This window comes from Zeus faber (assembly GCF_960531495.2).
Source record: "Zeus faber genome assembly, chromosome: 3".
In the NCBI taxonomy this organism is placed as follows: Eukaryota; Metazoa; Chordata; class Actinopteri; order Zeiformes; family Zeidae; genus Zeus; species Zeus faber.
The window spans coordinates 20,275,660-20,292,160 of NC_137190.1; the positions used below are offsets into that span (position 1 = coordinate 20,275,660).

The 16,501-nt window shown below is 41.8% G+C and overlaps 1 protein-coding gene across 1 annotated transcript in view; it reads left to right on the forward strand.

The window, feature by feature from the left end:
- Positions 1-8,046, forward strand: part of mical2a (microtubule associated monooxygenase, calponin and LIM domain containing 2a) — a 34,420-nt gene extending 26,374 nt beyond the window's left edge. The window contains exons 20-23 of the mRNA XM_079998095.1: positions 245-481; positions 4,688-4,865; positions 4,987-5,054; positions 5,140-8,046. Coding sequence (XP_079854221.1) covers positions 245-481; positions 4,688-4,865; positions 4,987-5,054; positions 5,140-5,559 — 903 coding nt within the window. The 3' untranslated portion in view covers positions 5,560-8,046. The remainder of the gene's footprint in view (positions 1-244; positions 482-4,687; positions 4,866-4,986; positions 5,055-5,139) is intronic.
- Positions 8,047-16,501: the final 8,455 nt, after the last annotated feature.

A 16,501-nucleotide genomic window follows, 5' to 3' on the forward strand; every position in this document is an offset into this window, starting at 1 on the left:
AAAATACACACGTTAAAGAAGACAGTTTGTAGAATTCCGTCCAATTCTTTATCGCTTGGGTCGTCAGTTTAGACCTTGAAGGAATATCATTATTACTTCTCACATTAGGGCACGTTTCAGGCCCTGTAGGGTCTCAATATTATTCATTAATTGTCAGTAAAATATCAGTGCAGAGCAGCCGCTTTCCCTCCGCGCTGGCTGTGACCGGGCTCACACATGTGAATATTTCCCTCGCCGCTTCCAGTCCGAGACCTCTGATAACAAAAATGCGGCAGAGCAAATAGCCCGACGGCCCGAGCCCCAGCGCATGCCCGGACCACCGCAGCCCCCGCCGCCTCCCCCTCGGCGGCTCCCCCGCCCGGGCCCGTCCTCCCCCCGAAGGGAAGCCTCCCCCGCTCGCGCTCCCTCCCGCCGCGCCGCCGTCCAGGCCATGTCAAGAATGCTCCACCGCCTCAGGGAGGTGGACGAGCAGATCTCTGAGGTGAACACTGTCTTCTCCTTCATGCTGTGGCCTCATTTTCTCTTCTTTTTCTGCAAATCGAGCTCTTTCTATATATTATCGTCCTAATTATACATTTAGTCCTTGTGTAAGTCTGGTAGTTGAGGGGAGGGGGGGCGGGGGGAGTGACATCAGCCCATAATTATTCATCTTGACCATAATGGGTAAAGCACACGCAGCAGTGAGACACGCACACACACACACACACACACACACACACACATGCATATTATTATATTATATTTCCAAATCCTCACCGGGGTAAAGTTTCCTCTCATTTCTAAACTGCTGAGCAGATTTTAGTTCAGAAAAAAAGCAAGTGTGATCCATTCGTCTCCAACAAAAACTGCAAATAAAATTGCCATTTTATTTAGTTTAGTGATAAATGAGAAATAAATTAAGTTTTGTTTTCAAGAAGTAAACACAAGACAAAAGAAACAAATTAACTTAAAGACTCAATTCTGGTCTAACTGCCTCCATGTGATGCGTGTACTGTATACGCGTCTAAATGTTTTTCTCCACCTGGTCCTTCTGTACCAGGAACGTAGTGCGATCTGGGCGTGAAATGAACATAATAGAGCTTCTTCTTCTCCTCCTCCTCGTCCTCTACAAAGCAGCGTTATTGTTCTCCTCCACACAACGCTTGAGTCTTCTCATTGGGTGGTGATACACACAGGGTCCTTTCATCAGTTTTACATTCTCCTTTGGTATTTTTTTTTTTTTTTGTTTTTTGTGCTCTACCTCATTATGTCTACACTCGTACTTTTACTTTGGTGGCGGGGGGGCTGGGGGGGAGGTAGATGGATAGATAGTGGCTCACATCAAAAACACTACACAATAAAAATGAAGAAATTACATTTAATTAAAAAAAAGACTATTATTTTCCTGAAAAGTAGAACGATTGCTAATATACTTAGGAACTCTCTCTAGAAATTCACAAAAAAATTGCAATAAACAATAAATCTACAAATTAACATGAACTATAAATTAACTATAAATATATATCAATAATGAATATGTACAGCAAAGTATCCAAGCCTGCCCTGATGCCTGACGTCCTCTCCTTATTCCCCGTCCTCCGTGTGGTCCTGCAGTGGAAAGCTCAGACGCGGCACGCTAGGGAGTTTCAAAATAAAAGCATAAAGGACAAAGCCGCCCACCTGAGTGGGTTGTTCTCGGCGCCTCCGCACCCAAGGTGACTTCCTGAAGCTCGACCTTTGACCTCGGCTCCGCCTGGCCTTACTCACGGCACTAAAACCCATCGCACGCTTTCTCATTTAAGATTAATGATCCCGAAGGAAAAAAAAAAAAGCACTTCTCACATTTGTTTGCTGTAGTTTGCTTGTGATGGCATGGCACAAGGCATTTTAGGCATTTTTAGTTTTCCTTTTCAGCATCTTTGTATGTACCGTACGAACGATGCGCTGGATATTCCCAGTCTCGCACCCTAGTGATTTTAATCTCCTTGTTCTAGCAGATGGCTGTTTTCCTCTCAGATACTGACTCTTTCCAGCTTTTTTTTATTTTTTTAACTGTGTGCAGTGAACGGCTCTGAACGATGTTTTTGTCGTGCATCATTGAAGCTCTGGGCAATTAACTCTTGCCGTGCTGTTTAAAAGCTTTAAAGTCCTAGACCTTCCTAGACCCTTATTTAGGGTTCTTCAGTCAAGGGAAAAAAAATTATACCTTTTGACATAGTATATCAAAAAAGATGTATTTGCTGTAGTGCCAGTACAAGTATTACTGACATGATAAAGTTTTGTATTTTATCATGCAAAATATTGTCCGACATGTGTTTTTAATCCGGACTCACAGTCATGGTCACGTCATCGAGATGATAGATGCTCATTAGAAGCGAAAGATAAGATAAGAGAACGCTGTATTAATCCACCCGGGGAAATTCCGGAGCAGTAAAGCACGATGCATAAATAGAAAAGACCATTTTAAAGGGACGTGATGAATTGCAGGTTGGATTGAGAAAACAATCCTTTCTCAGATTTATTATCTTCAGTCGTCTTGGTTAAAATTACGCTGTAAAAGACAAATATCCAGAGAATACAAACTTTTAGCGGTTTTAAGGTCAGCGAGAAATTACATTTTTCAATCTCTTGAAGCAATTCAGACCCACACATGCGACCCAGACTATCTGCTTCATACCCCCCCCTTCCTCTTCCTCTTCTTCCTCCTCTCTCGAATCACTGATCCCCTACCTCAGTCTTCACCTCCTTTTCACCTCCTCAAATCTCTCTCTCTCTCTCTCTCTCTCTCTCTCTCTCTCTCTCCCATTTTCTCGCTCTCTCTCTCTTCATGGTTCCGTCAAAGAGGAACCACTAGTTTGCTGATTTTTTTTCCTCACCTTATCACTATTCTTCCATTTATTTATTTTTTATTTTTTTTGTAACCGGGCCTTCAGTCTTTCTTCTCAAAATGGAAAATAAAAATGAAGGATCAGCAAACTGCATCTTAACAGAAAGCAAATTCAAACCTCATCATTAACCATTGCAAGCTTTATTTTTATTGAATCCACCCGAATATGCTCATTGTGATATGGTTCTGTGCTGTTTTTATTTCAATTACTTGGCACATAAGTGGATTTATTTTTTTGCTTCCCTTCACTAATAAAGTCATAAAGCTCAGAAAAAAAAATACATAATCCAACTCTCGACACGTTGGAATTTTCGTTGATTCTTAAAAAAATGGCAAAAAAAAAAAAGAATTACCCCCCCGGTTGGGTGTTTTTTTTTTTTTTTTTTTTTTTTTTTTTTTTGGGGTTCACATGCGACCCAGACTATCTGCTCTATCTCCACGTCCAGATGTTCTCTCTGGAATTCCTCTTTCTTTGATGAAGAGGAAATCGACTTCCTTTACTGGGCGTGGCCACTATCAGAGCCTCCGAGAGGAAAGTCCTTATTTCACTGTTTCACGATTTCATTCATCATCCTTCCACGGCGTTCACGCATCCTTTCTGCGTCGTTTTGTTCTCTTGTGCTAAATGTTCGTAATTGGGGAAGGAGCCACATCAGTCACTTTTTTCCCCCCAAATGACCACAGTTCCTCAGTGTCCAGGTCAGAACAGGATGTTTCTGGTTAAATTACAACCCCTTTGTTGAATTAATCACATTCAAGCCACTTTCGCAGCACAGCAGAAAAACCCATAAACCTTAAATCCTGTATCACTGTGGCACAAATCCAAAATTTGATTTGACCCACGGTCACACGTCCTCCTGGAACAGCGCCACAGAGTTTTTTTTTTGTTTTTTTCTTTTCTTTTCTTTTCTTTACTTTCCTCCCCTAACTTCTGTAAAGCCCCAAGTCCTCTGCGAGCCGCAAGCTTTAAGCTTTACCGCTTTGCTACAGTCGTGTCATTTGAAAACACCAAAAAAAAAAAAGCTGAAAGAGCTTGAGAAAGAGAAAGGAGATTAAACCGGTGGGTTGGTGTTTGTCTTTCCAGTTCATTTTTCAATTCATTCCTTTTTTTTTCTCCATGCTTTTTATTCCTGGTCAGTCCAGTGTAGTGGCAGTCCGCAAGGAATGTCATATAAGGCAAGAATCGAAATACATCTAGGTCATTGCGGCGCCAATTTAACAAATATGTCGGTCGCAGATGATGACAAGGTGTGAATGCCGTTCAACAGATGTCGTATTTGAAAATGTAGCATTTCCAGCACTTGATAACAACTTAATTGCACATTTATTAAAACCAGTGTTTATGGGATATCGATGCATGTCAGCTTCACACAAGAAACCAAAACGTCGCACCGATACTGAGGAAACATAATTGCGTAATTGGCGAAGATGTGAAGACGCACGGCTGTTTGAAGCCTCTACATCGGGGTGTTTAATCGCCACCTTTTCAGATATTGAATGAATTGGCTCAATTAAAACGACTGCTGACATGAACTGTTGGTTTCTAAAAGGAAGGAATAAATTGATCTTGACCCAAAGGTCAAGATCACCAGGGCCACCAGGGCCACGCCTGGTGTGTATGTTTTGAAGTCAGAGGTTGAAACAGTAGTGATGCATATGGCATGTGGTGGTATGACGCCCTTATGTCAAATAAAGCACGTTTCAGTAACAGTGTTGGAGGTGGGGGTGGCGGGTGGGGGTGGAGGGGGGCATATTTTGGATAAAATTCTGTAGTTAAGATTGTTTCCCCGTGTGAAAAACACTCTTCCCCCTTTGTCCCAGGGCTCCTCACGTCGGACCCTGCCGCAGTCCAACGACCGCTGCCACCTGTGCGGGAAGCGCGTTTACATCGTGGAGCGGATCAGCGCCGAGGGCTTGTTCTTCCACAGGGAGTGTTTCCGCTGCCACACCTGCAGCTCCACCCTGCGCCAGGGAGCCCACGCCTTTGACTCGGAGCTCGGTGCGTGTCCCATCACCGCACAGATCACAATACAGATCCGGATGACCAAGGATCATGAGCACTGAAGCAACATAATAATAATAATAATAATAATAATAATAATAACGGTGTCCTGTTGTAGGAAAACTCTACTGCAAGCTCCACTTTGCTCAACGCCAAAACGGGACAACTCTGCGAAGGAACTTGTCTGTAAGTGATTTAATAACCTACAAATTATTTCCTGGAAGTATCTCCGTGTTATTTTATTACTTACGTTACATTTACATAATTTCAGAATTCCTTTGGACGAGGGGTCCCAGAACCTCCTGCTACCTCCCGGCAGGCAGACGAGGCGGCCCCCCAGCAGAGCTCCACAGACGGGGGGCGGAGCCGCTCGGGAGTAGCGGGCACCCTCTCCTCCTTGGTCAGGAAGGGCCTGCGCTGGCCCCTGGGGGCCACCCGAGCCGCTTGCGACGCCCCGCGGCAACTCACCCACTGGGCGCACAGGAAGGCATGGGCCTTCGGGCTCCACTTGAGGGCCAACGCCGGCGACTACCAGCTCCTGTACGAGCTGCTGAGCGTGGGGCTCCCCCTGCTGGTGGTCCTGCAGGAAGTGCTGTGGCAGATGTCCAGCGAGCCTGCACCCACCATGTCGCTGTCTTTACAACCTTTACTACTGTGGGTGGAGGAGAATCTGGGGCTAGACGCTAGATAACGGGGTCACACCGCCTAGTATGTTCCCACTCAACGTCACTGCATGTGCAATTAGGCTGATGTTGTAGCCGGACATTTGTCAGAGCTGCTCTGTGACTCCGTGCACAAAGCACCTTTTTTTTTTTTAAATTTCATTTTTATTTTAATTTTATTTTTTTCAAGGTATCACTGATGTTCTACTGTGTGGTTTTAGCTCTAAGCAGGTTCGACACAAGCCAAGAACAAACACTACAGTGGGATTCCACTCGCAACCCTTTTTTTTTTTTATAACAGGATTGACTGAAATTAGATCTTTAATCTTCATAGTGTCCGCTGAGATTCACATGAAGCACTTTAGGGGGAACCTCCTGAACCGAGACGCCCTGTGGGGGGTTTGTTGACGTCCTGGTCTCACGCTGTGGACGGCTCCAGAGTCCAGGGTTTGGATTTGGGCAAAGTTCTGTCGTCATCGTCTGTGTGTCCTAGTTTTTTTTTTTTTTTTTTTTTTTTTTTTTATGTTTGTTTTAAACTTGTGTTTACTTTTCTTACTGAACTCCTATTATACTCTTGGCTGCTGTACTGTACTGTAAGTGTTTACTATAACTAGAGTTTTTTGATTACCCAAACTGTGCAGTGTTTTAATTTTTTGTTGTTGTTTTTTTTTAAACCTCTAAAACAGCAGCTTTACGTTGCATCTTGCTGCCATCTGCTGTTCACCTCACGTAAGTAAAAGTGATGATTGGTGTTAAGAAACCACTGACTAAAACACCATCTATATGAATGGAAAGAACTAATTATCTAGGTTAAAATGACTGCTTTCAAGTAATTTAATTTTCTAATTTTTTTTTTTATTTATTGGAATCTGTGAGGTGGTCATCTGAATGTCCTATTTTTTTGTGCTGAAAAATTAAGTTAAACTGCCAAACTTCTGATAAAACCTGCAGATACTCCATATTCACGTTCGATAATGTACCACAAGCCTGTGGAGGTTTTTCTGTTTGTTTGTTTTTTTACAAGCAACAGTTTTATTTACCGTCTATAATGGCTCTGGTGTCTGGATTTGACTCATGGTGAAAGTTTTTCTTTGTGTGTTTTACATGGCTGAATAATGTATAAATAATTAATAGATACAAAGGTATTTATGATTTTTATGAGATGGTTCCTAAATTGGTTATAATAATGGAATTTATTAATATCTTGGAAATACAATATAGAAGAACACTGAAATAAAAAAATATTCAAAGGGTAGAGTGATGACACAACAAGCATATTGGGTAATAAAGTACATCTAAAATAAAAACTACATTAAACACATTACAATAAAGTAAGACAAGTGTAAAACCAGGTCAAAGTATTATTACATTATGAATATAATTTTTATTCCTGTTTTGTTCTGTGGGGGTTTTTAATAATTTTCTTTCTTTCATCTCTTTTCCCAAATTCACCTCAAGCCTTTTTTAATGTGTGGCTTGCTGAGCCACCTGGATGGTTAGGAGAATGGCATATTAAAGGTGATTGCCTGCATGATCACGAGATTCGGGATGTGTTGTGGCTTCAGATACTGAATTTGATTTTTGTTTTTTATGCAACTGATGCATCTTATCTAATGTCACTCAAAGTGTTGTACTACACTAATGCCAAAGGTCTGAGCACTAACTTGGTAGGTTATGATGAATAACTTGGAGATCATTTCAAGAGGCTGTGCAGAGGTGGAGCTGGATCAGCAGGTTTAGTGAAGCTCTCCAATGTCCACTAGGCGGAGATACTCGCTATAGATCACCACAGTTGGTGCAAAGTTTCAACTTGCACAAAAGTGGAAAACATTGTGTTGAAATATTGCATAAACAAATCCAAATGGAAAACATATCGCATGTAATTTAGACAAAGGTTTTAAAAATCTGCAATTTCTTTATTTTTTTTTCTTTCTTTTTTTTATAATTTTTCCTTACCTTTAAAGGACATTGCTCTCATGGTTTTGATGTGGAATCATTTACAAATCTAGAATTTTTATTATATTATTTAAAACTAAATATCCAACTGTATCCATTTACACAGGTCATCTGTTCTAACTGGAATAGTGTGCAGTGTTCAACAAACCAGCAACAAATGTAAATATTTCCATATTGGGATGGTTCCCCTCTGTGTCCAAGAAAATTCTTTATCAAAAGTAGTTTACACCAGTGATCTTTGTTCCTGAATGTGTTCATATGAAAGCTCTGCCAAATATTTAAAACAGGATTTGGGTTATCATTCAAAATCTTCTAAAATATAGAAAAAAAAAATTTTTATTTTTTGGGGGGGGCAAAAACCCAAATTCAATCTTTGTAATTTAGTATATGCATAACAATGTGGCATGACTGCAGATTTTGCCAAATAAATTACCAATTATAATGGTGAACTATAATGTTTATAGTGACATAACACTGTATTTGAAGGGTCCTTTTTGTCTCTTCTAGAAATTATCTTTGACAATAAAGATTTTTTTCAATAAATAATAGTTCATAACCCATTATGACATTTGAAAGTTATTTCTCTATTTTTTTGTTTTAAACCAAATTGCTGTTTTGCTATGGATGTGTCGTCTGAAGTAATAAATGTAAATGTGTTACCAGTGACTTGTTTATTGTCTTAATATACATTTTTTTCCCATAAATGTATTTGCTGTATACACCTTTCTCACTGTAGCAGTAACTTTACTCGGCTAATGTTGAGTTACAACCAACATCTAGTTAATTAAGGTCGATTTTGACTGTTTTTCACATTACACAATAGGACCTTAATTTATCAATAAATTAAAAATACATTTCAATTTGGTCTGTTTTTCAAGAAATTCCCAAGGGATGTTCTGTATTAAAAAGAAATAATAATAATAATAATTATATATATATATATATATATATATATAAGAGGCTGTGCAGAGGTGGAGCTGGATCAGCAGGTTAAGTGAAGCTCTCCAATGCAATGCCTGTTCTGTCCACTATATATATATATATATATATATATATATATATATATATATATATATATATATATATATAGAGTAATACTTTGTGTTGGGAGGGTTTGTGCAATGTTGTGTAGATGGAAGGTTTTTAATACAGGGGTCTCCTTTAATACTACAGGCCCCGGGGCCACATCCGGCCAGCAAGACAATTTAATGTGGCCCGCTACATGGTGATAGATCGCAATCATATTTTTAACAGGATTAGGAGGCAATTCGCTAATGTGCGGGACAAAAAAAACAAAAACAGGCCAGTTTTCCCTTCAAGTTCAACACGGCCCCCCTAGAAGAAGACAACCTGGCCAGTGGCCCCCAGGTCATTTCAGTTTGAGACTACTGTTTTAATATGAACTCAAATAAATGATTGCCAAAATATTATTTCTGTATAACTAAACTGCATGTGTTTGCTTAATCTGAACCTGCGCGTTCACTGTGTAATTCAGCATGTCTGTTTTTCCCACCCGCTTTGTTTTGTTTGGAATCCCTGAAAGTCACAACCGGCAACCGGGCCGGCGAGTTCGCCCGCTGCTCAGATAAACCCCCTCGAACAAACCCTGGTTTGTCTCCGTCTGACCGGGGCCGGTTTTCGAACCGGCCGATCCTTCCCTCCTTTCCGTACTACAAATGAGCTCCGCACCCCAAAGCAGCATCACAACTTTGATGGTGCACTCTTCAGAATTGTGAGTTTTAAGACCGTTTGGGATTCAAGATGGGTGGTAAAAGAAAAGATCCCTAAAAGCTTCTGTATAATGGAGCGGTGACACATGGGAGGGAGCGTATTAGGGTATGTTCGCCTCTGCCGTCGCTGAACAACTCACTCCTAGTTCATAAACTACATTGCTGGAATTTCTCGGCCTCCTCTGAAGTCTTTCACACCAGAAAATGTCTTATGTTGAGTTGGAAATTGCTCCGAAATGCCATTGAAAGCCTAAGCCTCTATTGACTGGAAATGTTACATATATATATATTTTTTTCTTCTTATTCTTCTTTTTAATTTGAATTTCCCGCTTTGCTTTCCGAGTCAAAGAGTCCTTGACTTTGTAATGCCAGCTCACATTAAGAGGGAAATTCTTTTTGCTCGGCTATGAAAGTCAATACTGACGCGGCACATCACATCATAATGACAGTTTTTCAAGTTGCCTTCCACCTTTTAACACCGCGACTGCCACCACTTCACTAAATCACGGCCTCCATTATTACGGCCGTCACCTTCACTCCGCCCTCGACACGGGTTCACCTCCACCCGATCGCCTCCTTACTAAAATGTTGATTGAACAAAAATGCTTTATCGCACTGCGTTGGGATGTTTTGTACCGGGCAAGTCATTTTTTTACTTTCCTTCCACCTCCAAGGTTTTTTTGTTGTATGAAGTACACCTTAAAAGACACGTCCTTCATCTCCAAAAGTAAAAGTCTTTCTCCAATTATTCCATCTCACGGGCTACTGCGGACAGTGATCCAGACGTTAAATGGGGGGTAAAGTCTGTTTAAGATTGACTACCAGAGAAAAAAAGGTTTCTGTATTTACAATGCAATTCTGTGCTGGGGCTTTAGTATCCTGAATAGAATAAGAAAATACTTGAGAATACTTCAGATGCATTCTGAGATATCTTCTTCCAACTTCAGAGTGCAGGGTATATCGGTACTGAACAGACCTACAGACCTCGGCCTTGATGCCTTGGGCTTAGAATCGCACCAGAAATGTCGAAACTCTCTTATTTTGTGGTTGTGAGCAATTCACCGATCACTAAATCATGTTTAGTTGAATGTAAACACAAACAACACACCTGTCAAATCTGTGGTTGAAGAGTCATTTCTCCCTTAATATGAGCCATCTCTTACGGTGCGTACTTACTTTTCCCATTCCATAAACCGGGTTTTTCGTATGCTTAGGGTTAGGGTTAACCCTCATTTTCACAAGCCTTTACTTGTGCTCAGTTTCTAAACCCAGAATGTTTGTTCTGGCTTTACAACTAAACTTACCTTATACCAGAACTGTCCCTCTTGCTGTTTCTGTTAAGAGGTTTTCTTGTTTACGACTGCTCTCATTTCAAACATTCCTCACATACATTTTATTTGAGGATCTGTAGCGTCCTCATCATCTGAATGTAACAGAAGTAGATCAAGTGTTTCAGATGAGCGCTACATTTATTGGTTAGTGCCAATCACTTACATCCAGTCCTCCTCAGATCCATGCCCCAGCTCCATCGTTGACGGGGTATCACATAAGATTCCGACACTTTTCATTGTGGGTGGTAGGTCCATGTGGCTGTCCAGATTCGCCAGTTCGGGCTAAGCCCGAGGCTTGGTGGTGACCCTGATCCAGGCAAAACTATGGCTCTTCTGACCATAGTCTTCCATCACAGACGTCTCTTGATGGACCTTGGTGCTTACAGTACCTAGGCCTTCCGCACCAGACCGGTTCATCTTGGGAGCTCCCATAACCTTCCTCTGGGGATCACTTTCACTAACCCCAACCCCAACCGCAACCCTAGCCCTAACTCTGACCCCACCCAATGATGGGTAGGCTCATCCCCAAAAAACCTTACGATAACCCTTTCACTCCCCGTACCGGCGTGTTCTTCTTTTTTTAATCTTTATTTTTCGGTTTATTTAATTATACAGGGGAAACATGTAGGAAGAGGTGGAACCCCAGTACAACAGCGGTGAGTTTATTCTCCACCCAACAATGAGTAGGCTCATCCCCAAACAACCTACCCCTAACCCTAACCCTTACCCAAACCCTAACCCTCAAGCCTTCCCACCATCACAAAGCCATAATCCAGAAAGGGGAAGGAGTCTGCCTCTCAGGGAGGGGTTGAAAGCAATGGGGCCTTGTATTGCAACGTGAGGTAATTTACAAAATCGACTATCTACGATCATCTTCTACGGTACATTTCTTCATAGGATAAATATTGTTTTGGTCTGATAGAGAAACGAGAAATGATTTGAAACGGTTCCTTCACCTTTGAACCACATTTACACAACGTCTGGATGCGAGCAGAGGTGCCAGATATGGTACCCCTGGTCATCTGTCCAATCACTCTCTAGGTACATACTGTACAACTCAATTGTGCGCCCAGAGAAAACTACACGGAGCCATTTAGACCCCAGCACACACGCTGCGCTTACGCAATTGATAAAAGCAGAGATCCCATTTAAAAGCATTTAGCGCATTCAAACTGCAAATGTAATCAGCTTTGCAATGAATTATGTGCATGTAGGAAGCTGTGTGTTTGATGCCTGGAGGAGGCATTGTGTGAATTAATTGTGACTAAATATAATGGACGAGCCATATCAACCGTGTCTCCCATTTTCCACCACATCTGGGTGGTCTCTGTCTTTTTTCTTTGGATTGAATACTGCGCGGTAGTGATACGCTGCTATTTCACGGTTTTACCCATTTTTTTGACTGAAAGAAAGGAATCTGCACTCTCTGTGCAGGTCACAATGAAAGGGTTAATTATCTTGGTGTGTCTACATTATGAACATTATGGTCACTGAGTGTGTTAAGTGTGCAACCTGCTGGATGAAAGAAAGTAAGAATGGAAGAAAGGAAGAAAGACCTTGAGAAGCTCTTCCCTTGTGGTGTTAAAGTATAAATGCCGAGTGAACAGGAATGGACTCTTCGATGTTACAAGATTTCTGCGCTACGGTGCTGGAGCCCTTAAATCGGACTTAAATGGCTTAAATAAAACCCGTGGATTGATCTAGAATTTTTTTTCTTTCTTTTTTACCATTTATTAATTGCATGGAGGCTGTTTGTTGCTTGTAGTGAGGACGCAAGATGGAGGATTTTGACTTGGTGGCCTCACGTGCCGCAGTCGGTGCGGTGATGAAGCTGTGGCTCCAGTTTATTACTTGTAGAATAATAGAATACAAATAATTTATAGTTAAAGAAGGGCTTCTGTTGCTGTTGGAATTGTGAGACGTAATGTACAGTGACTTACGGGGTCAGGGGCATGAAATGTATTAATTATGTTATTTTTCTTTATAATTCTTCCTTTTCTCCGGGCTGCTCCCGTTAGGGGTCGCCACAGGGGATCATCAGCCTCCAACACCTTCTGTTCTGCGCATCTTCCTCCCTCACACCAACCGCCTGCATGTCCTCCCTCACCACATCCGTAAACCTTCTCTTTGGCCTTCCTCTTTTCCTCTTTTGCCTGGCAGCTCCATCCTCAGCATCCTTCTCCCAGTGTAACTCTCATCTCTCCCACACCCGCGTCCAAACCATCTCAATCTCGCCTCTTTCACTTTTCCACCAAACTGTCCAACCTGAGCTGTCCCTCTAATGTACTCATTCTTAATCCTGTCCGTCCTTGTCACTCGCGATTATTTTTCTTTATAATTAATTAACAAAATTGACAAGGTAAATTGACAGCCGTACTATCTCTACAGGTTCTTGAGAAGGATTGTTTGTAATGGCTCGGCGGTGCACAACAGCGTCTTTTGTGCCTCGTGGGAATAATGAAGACAATCTTTTCCACAACATCAAACAGTTGAACATTCATCAATATATTTTTTTTAATCCTGAAGATTGACATTTAGATTGCGGGACAGTACTGTATGGCTCCCCACCGCAGGGGGAAAAAACCCCCCCAAAAAACAAATCCGCATGGAGTCCAACGTGTGTTTACTGACCCAAGACAATTTGAAAATTTAGAAATAATGTTATGCTTTCTGCTTACATGGAAGGGGAGCAAGGTAGCAAAGCGGTTACACAGCAACAATGATTAGCATTCAGGCAAAACAGCAATCTGAGGCTAAAATTGCATTGAAATTACAGAAGCTGCGAGGGGCGTTGAAAATAGAAAAGCCTGAAGACGATTAACCCAAAAAGGGACAATTTCATTATTTCCGCACCATCTCTAAAGCGATTCTTTTAAATCGTTAAACGGGACATTTCAAATGGTGTCTGACCGGGGTGAAATGGAGGTTTTACTGCTCGAAATGATGCCTCGGTGGACGTTTAGTTTCTTCTTTATTGTAAAGACGGGTCTTTTCTCTCAAAAACATTATAATGTTCTCCACCACTGAGTTGCAAACAGACAACATTTGACCCACGATGACCCCGGTAGAATGACAATAGATCTTTGGTTGCTAATTATCTAGTTAGCGAATACCTCACCCTTGTTTTATTGTCACAAACAAAACAATGCTCTTTCTTGACTTAAGCTGGTAGTTTTCAGCCTGTCACGGACGTACATCTTTAATTAACCTTTCTAAAACAGATGGGGCGAGCTCTAAAACAGTGCAGAGTAGCAAACAGGGACAGAAAGCAGCCGAATTAGACATGTGTAGGCATGCTGGCTGGCACATCCGTCGAGACCGTCAACAAGGCGCTCCCCCAAAGGAACAGTCAGCACTAAACACAGGAGTGGTGCTGAAAACTTGGGGGAATAGGGAGTAAAGCCTGCAGAGCTAGTTACGCGAGTTCCACGCCCTGTATTTAAGCTGCGAAACGTACCCGTCTGCTTTTGATCCGTTGCTCCTCCTGTCGCTAATGTCATGCGATTTCGAGTTTCTATCAGTCTGGTTGATAGATGCACCTGATCACAAAGTCTTTACTTATTTAACACGCCAAATTATTGTTTTGGTATGTCTGGAAACATGGTATGCGAATAGCACCAGGACGACAATCCCTATCTGGTGAAATATCGTAGTGTGCTGACATTGCGCACCGCACCGGCGAGCGCATCCCGCGATGCATTGTTAGGGCAAGACGGCGGTGAAAGTTCCTCTGCAGTGTTGTCAGCCCCCGACGTGCTGGAAGGAAGTGGCGCCGTTATGACAATGTAGTTGACCTCCGAGAAGCAATCAGTGTTTCCATTCACATACTGCAGTCCGCTGGACGTGAGTAGTATGCACGTAGGACTGGTAGTATGTATCTATATGTGCAAGCCTCACATAGTTATCTTTAGTAAATCAGCACAGCTATATGGCCTGGCCTCGCATAGCTGCTCAGTAAATCCATACCGCCGTGCAGTCCTGCAGCACATTAGTGCTCGCTAGATAAGGTCTACGGCCTTAGCCTGTGGGCAGGCTCACATAGTTAGCTCTACATCTGCCGGTTGCTGTGGTTATGCTCGCTGCTGCAGGTGGCCGCTCCCCCTTTTGTGCACGGATCCCATTCACATCTTCATATACACGTACACCTTTGTGTCAAAGTCAATGTCCCCTTTACTTGGTGGTGGTGGTGGTGGTGGTGAGAATTTGAGCCCATCTCTCCCATATCTCATATGTTGCCATTCTAGTCCCATTGCGTGCCCATATACCATGTGCAGAATGATGAGAATTAGAGCCCGGATGCCAAACCTAAATGTTAGATATACTAATATAACATTGGTGCCAACATGCGTTATTTCTCTGAACAATTCAATACAATTAAAACACAAAATACAACTGCTGTATTCTGTATTCTATATAACAAGTTTTTCAATTATATTGCAGTTGAAATACACAGTGTATACTGTATATCAACAACGAGCAACAAAACATACAAACCATACTGTACATTTTCCCCCCGGTTCATCGCTTTTTGGAGCACATTATTATCTTCCTGGATTTGTCCTTGTGCAGATTTCATGACCATTGAAGTAAATGAAGAGGATTTGCTTTTTGACTGTGATCAAGCTCAGACAAGCCCTTTGTTTTACTCCAGACCATCCTTTATGGTGCACTAAATAATGATTGCAATTTTGTAATTCGTATTTGATGTGCATCTCTAAAACACTTGTTGCTACACCTAGCTTCACAATTCCAAAAAAGACAGATGAAAATACAAACAGATGATGTAGACTTGATTGGCTTGACATTTTGTCTTGACCTTTGTTTAACCTTTACGTTGGCATTGAGAAAGAGGAGTCAATCCCGATGGAACAAAAATGAAAAATCCTTGTTATCAAACACCATTTTATGTGTACTGTTGTACTGTCTCACAGAGGCAGTTTTCTGAGTGCAGATGATATAAATGCAGCTCTGCTTGTCATTTGTTTTAGTCAAGTATTTTGTACTTTAGTATTCACAGATAATGTCCATAAAACAAATCTGGCTTTCTTTATTTATTCCGTTCACTCCTTTAACAAATGTGATTTAAAAATCAATATTCAAGTCCACCGCTGTGCTTGTAAATACCTGTAAATGTAATGGTGTGTCATCATTAATGTATGTGTTGCCTTTGAACAAATGCTCAGTGATGCCAATATGCCCCCCCCCCCCGCCACCCCCCCCCCCCCCCACAATTAATTAACTAATTAATTTATTTATTTATTTATTTATTAATTAATTAAATAATCCAGCTGACACAAAGCATTACATTATAAAAGCACTTCACTTGAATGTTCAAATGCAGATCTGTCAACTCAGGGGTTTGTGTGGCAGCGATGAGAAGACGTGCAGAAACAACTCTTAACGCTGGGAAGACTAAAGATGAAATGAGGCAACACAGATACATACAAAAACCATACAAAAAAACCCCAAACAATAATATAGTTAGGTTAAATGTCCTAAGTGCTGTAAAGCAAACGCTGCCGTGCATTGTCCAGCTGCAAGGCTTGGTGACTGTACCCCTCCTCTAAGAATGGCTCTTGAGGTTCCCTTAGACCGATCAGGGTGACCGGAATGGAGGTCTGGGATCGTTTACAGGAATGTTCCTCTTGTCTATACCCCAATCCATCGACTGGGTACTGCAGACGGTGTTTCACTCTCCCTGTTTTCAAATGTTGATGAACCATGTCAGCAGGATGAGCATCGATGAGGCAAGTTAGGGAAGAAGTCTAGAGGCTGGAGAAATGCGACAGGATTAAGACAGGACATTTGAAATTTGGGATTGATGTGCATCGGACAATATGCCAATGGATTGACCCGCTTCAGGACCATGAAGGGGCTGGCGAGCTGGGACTGCCCAGGCTTGAATATGGGGCTGTGCAATGGAGGAGGTCATCATGGGTAGGCCGACAGGAGGA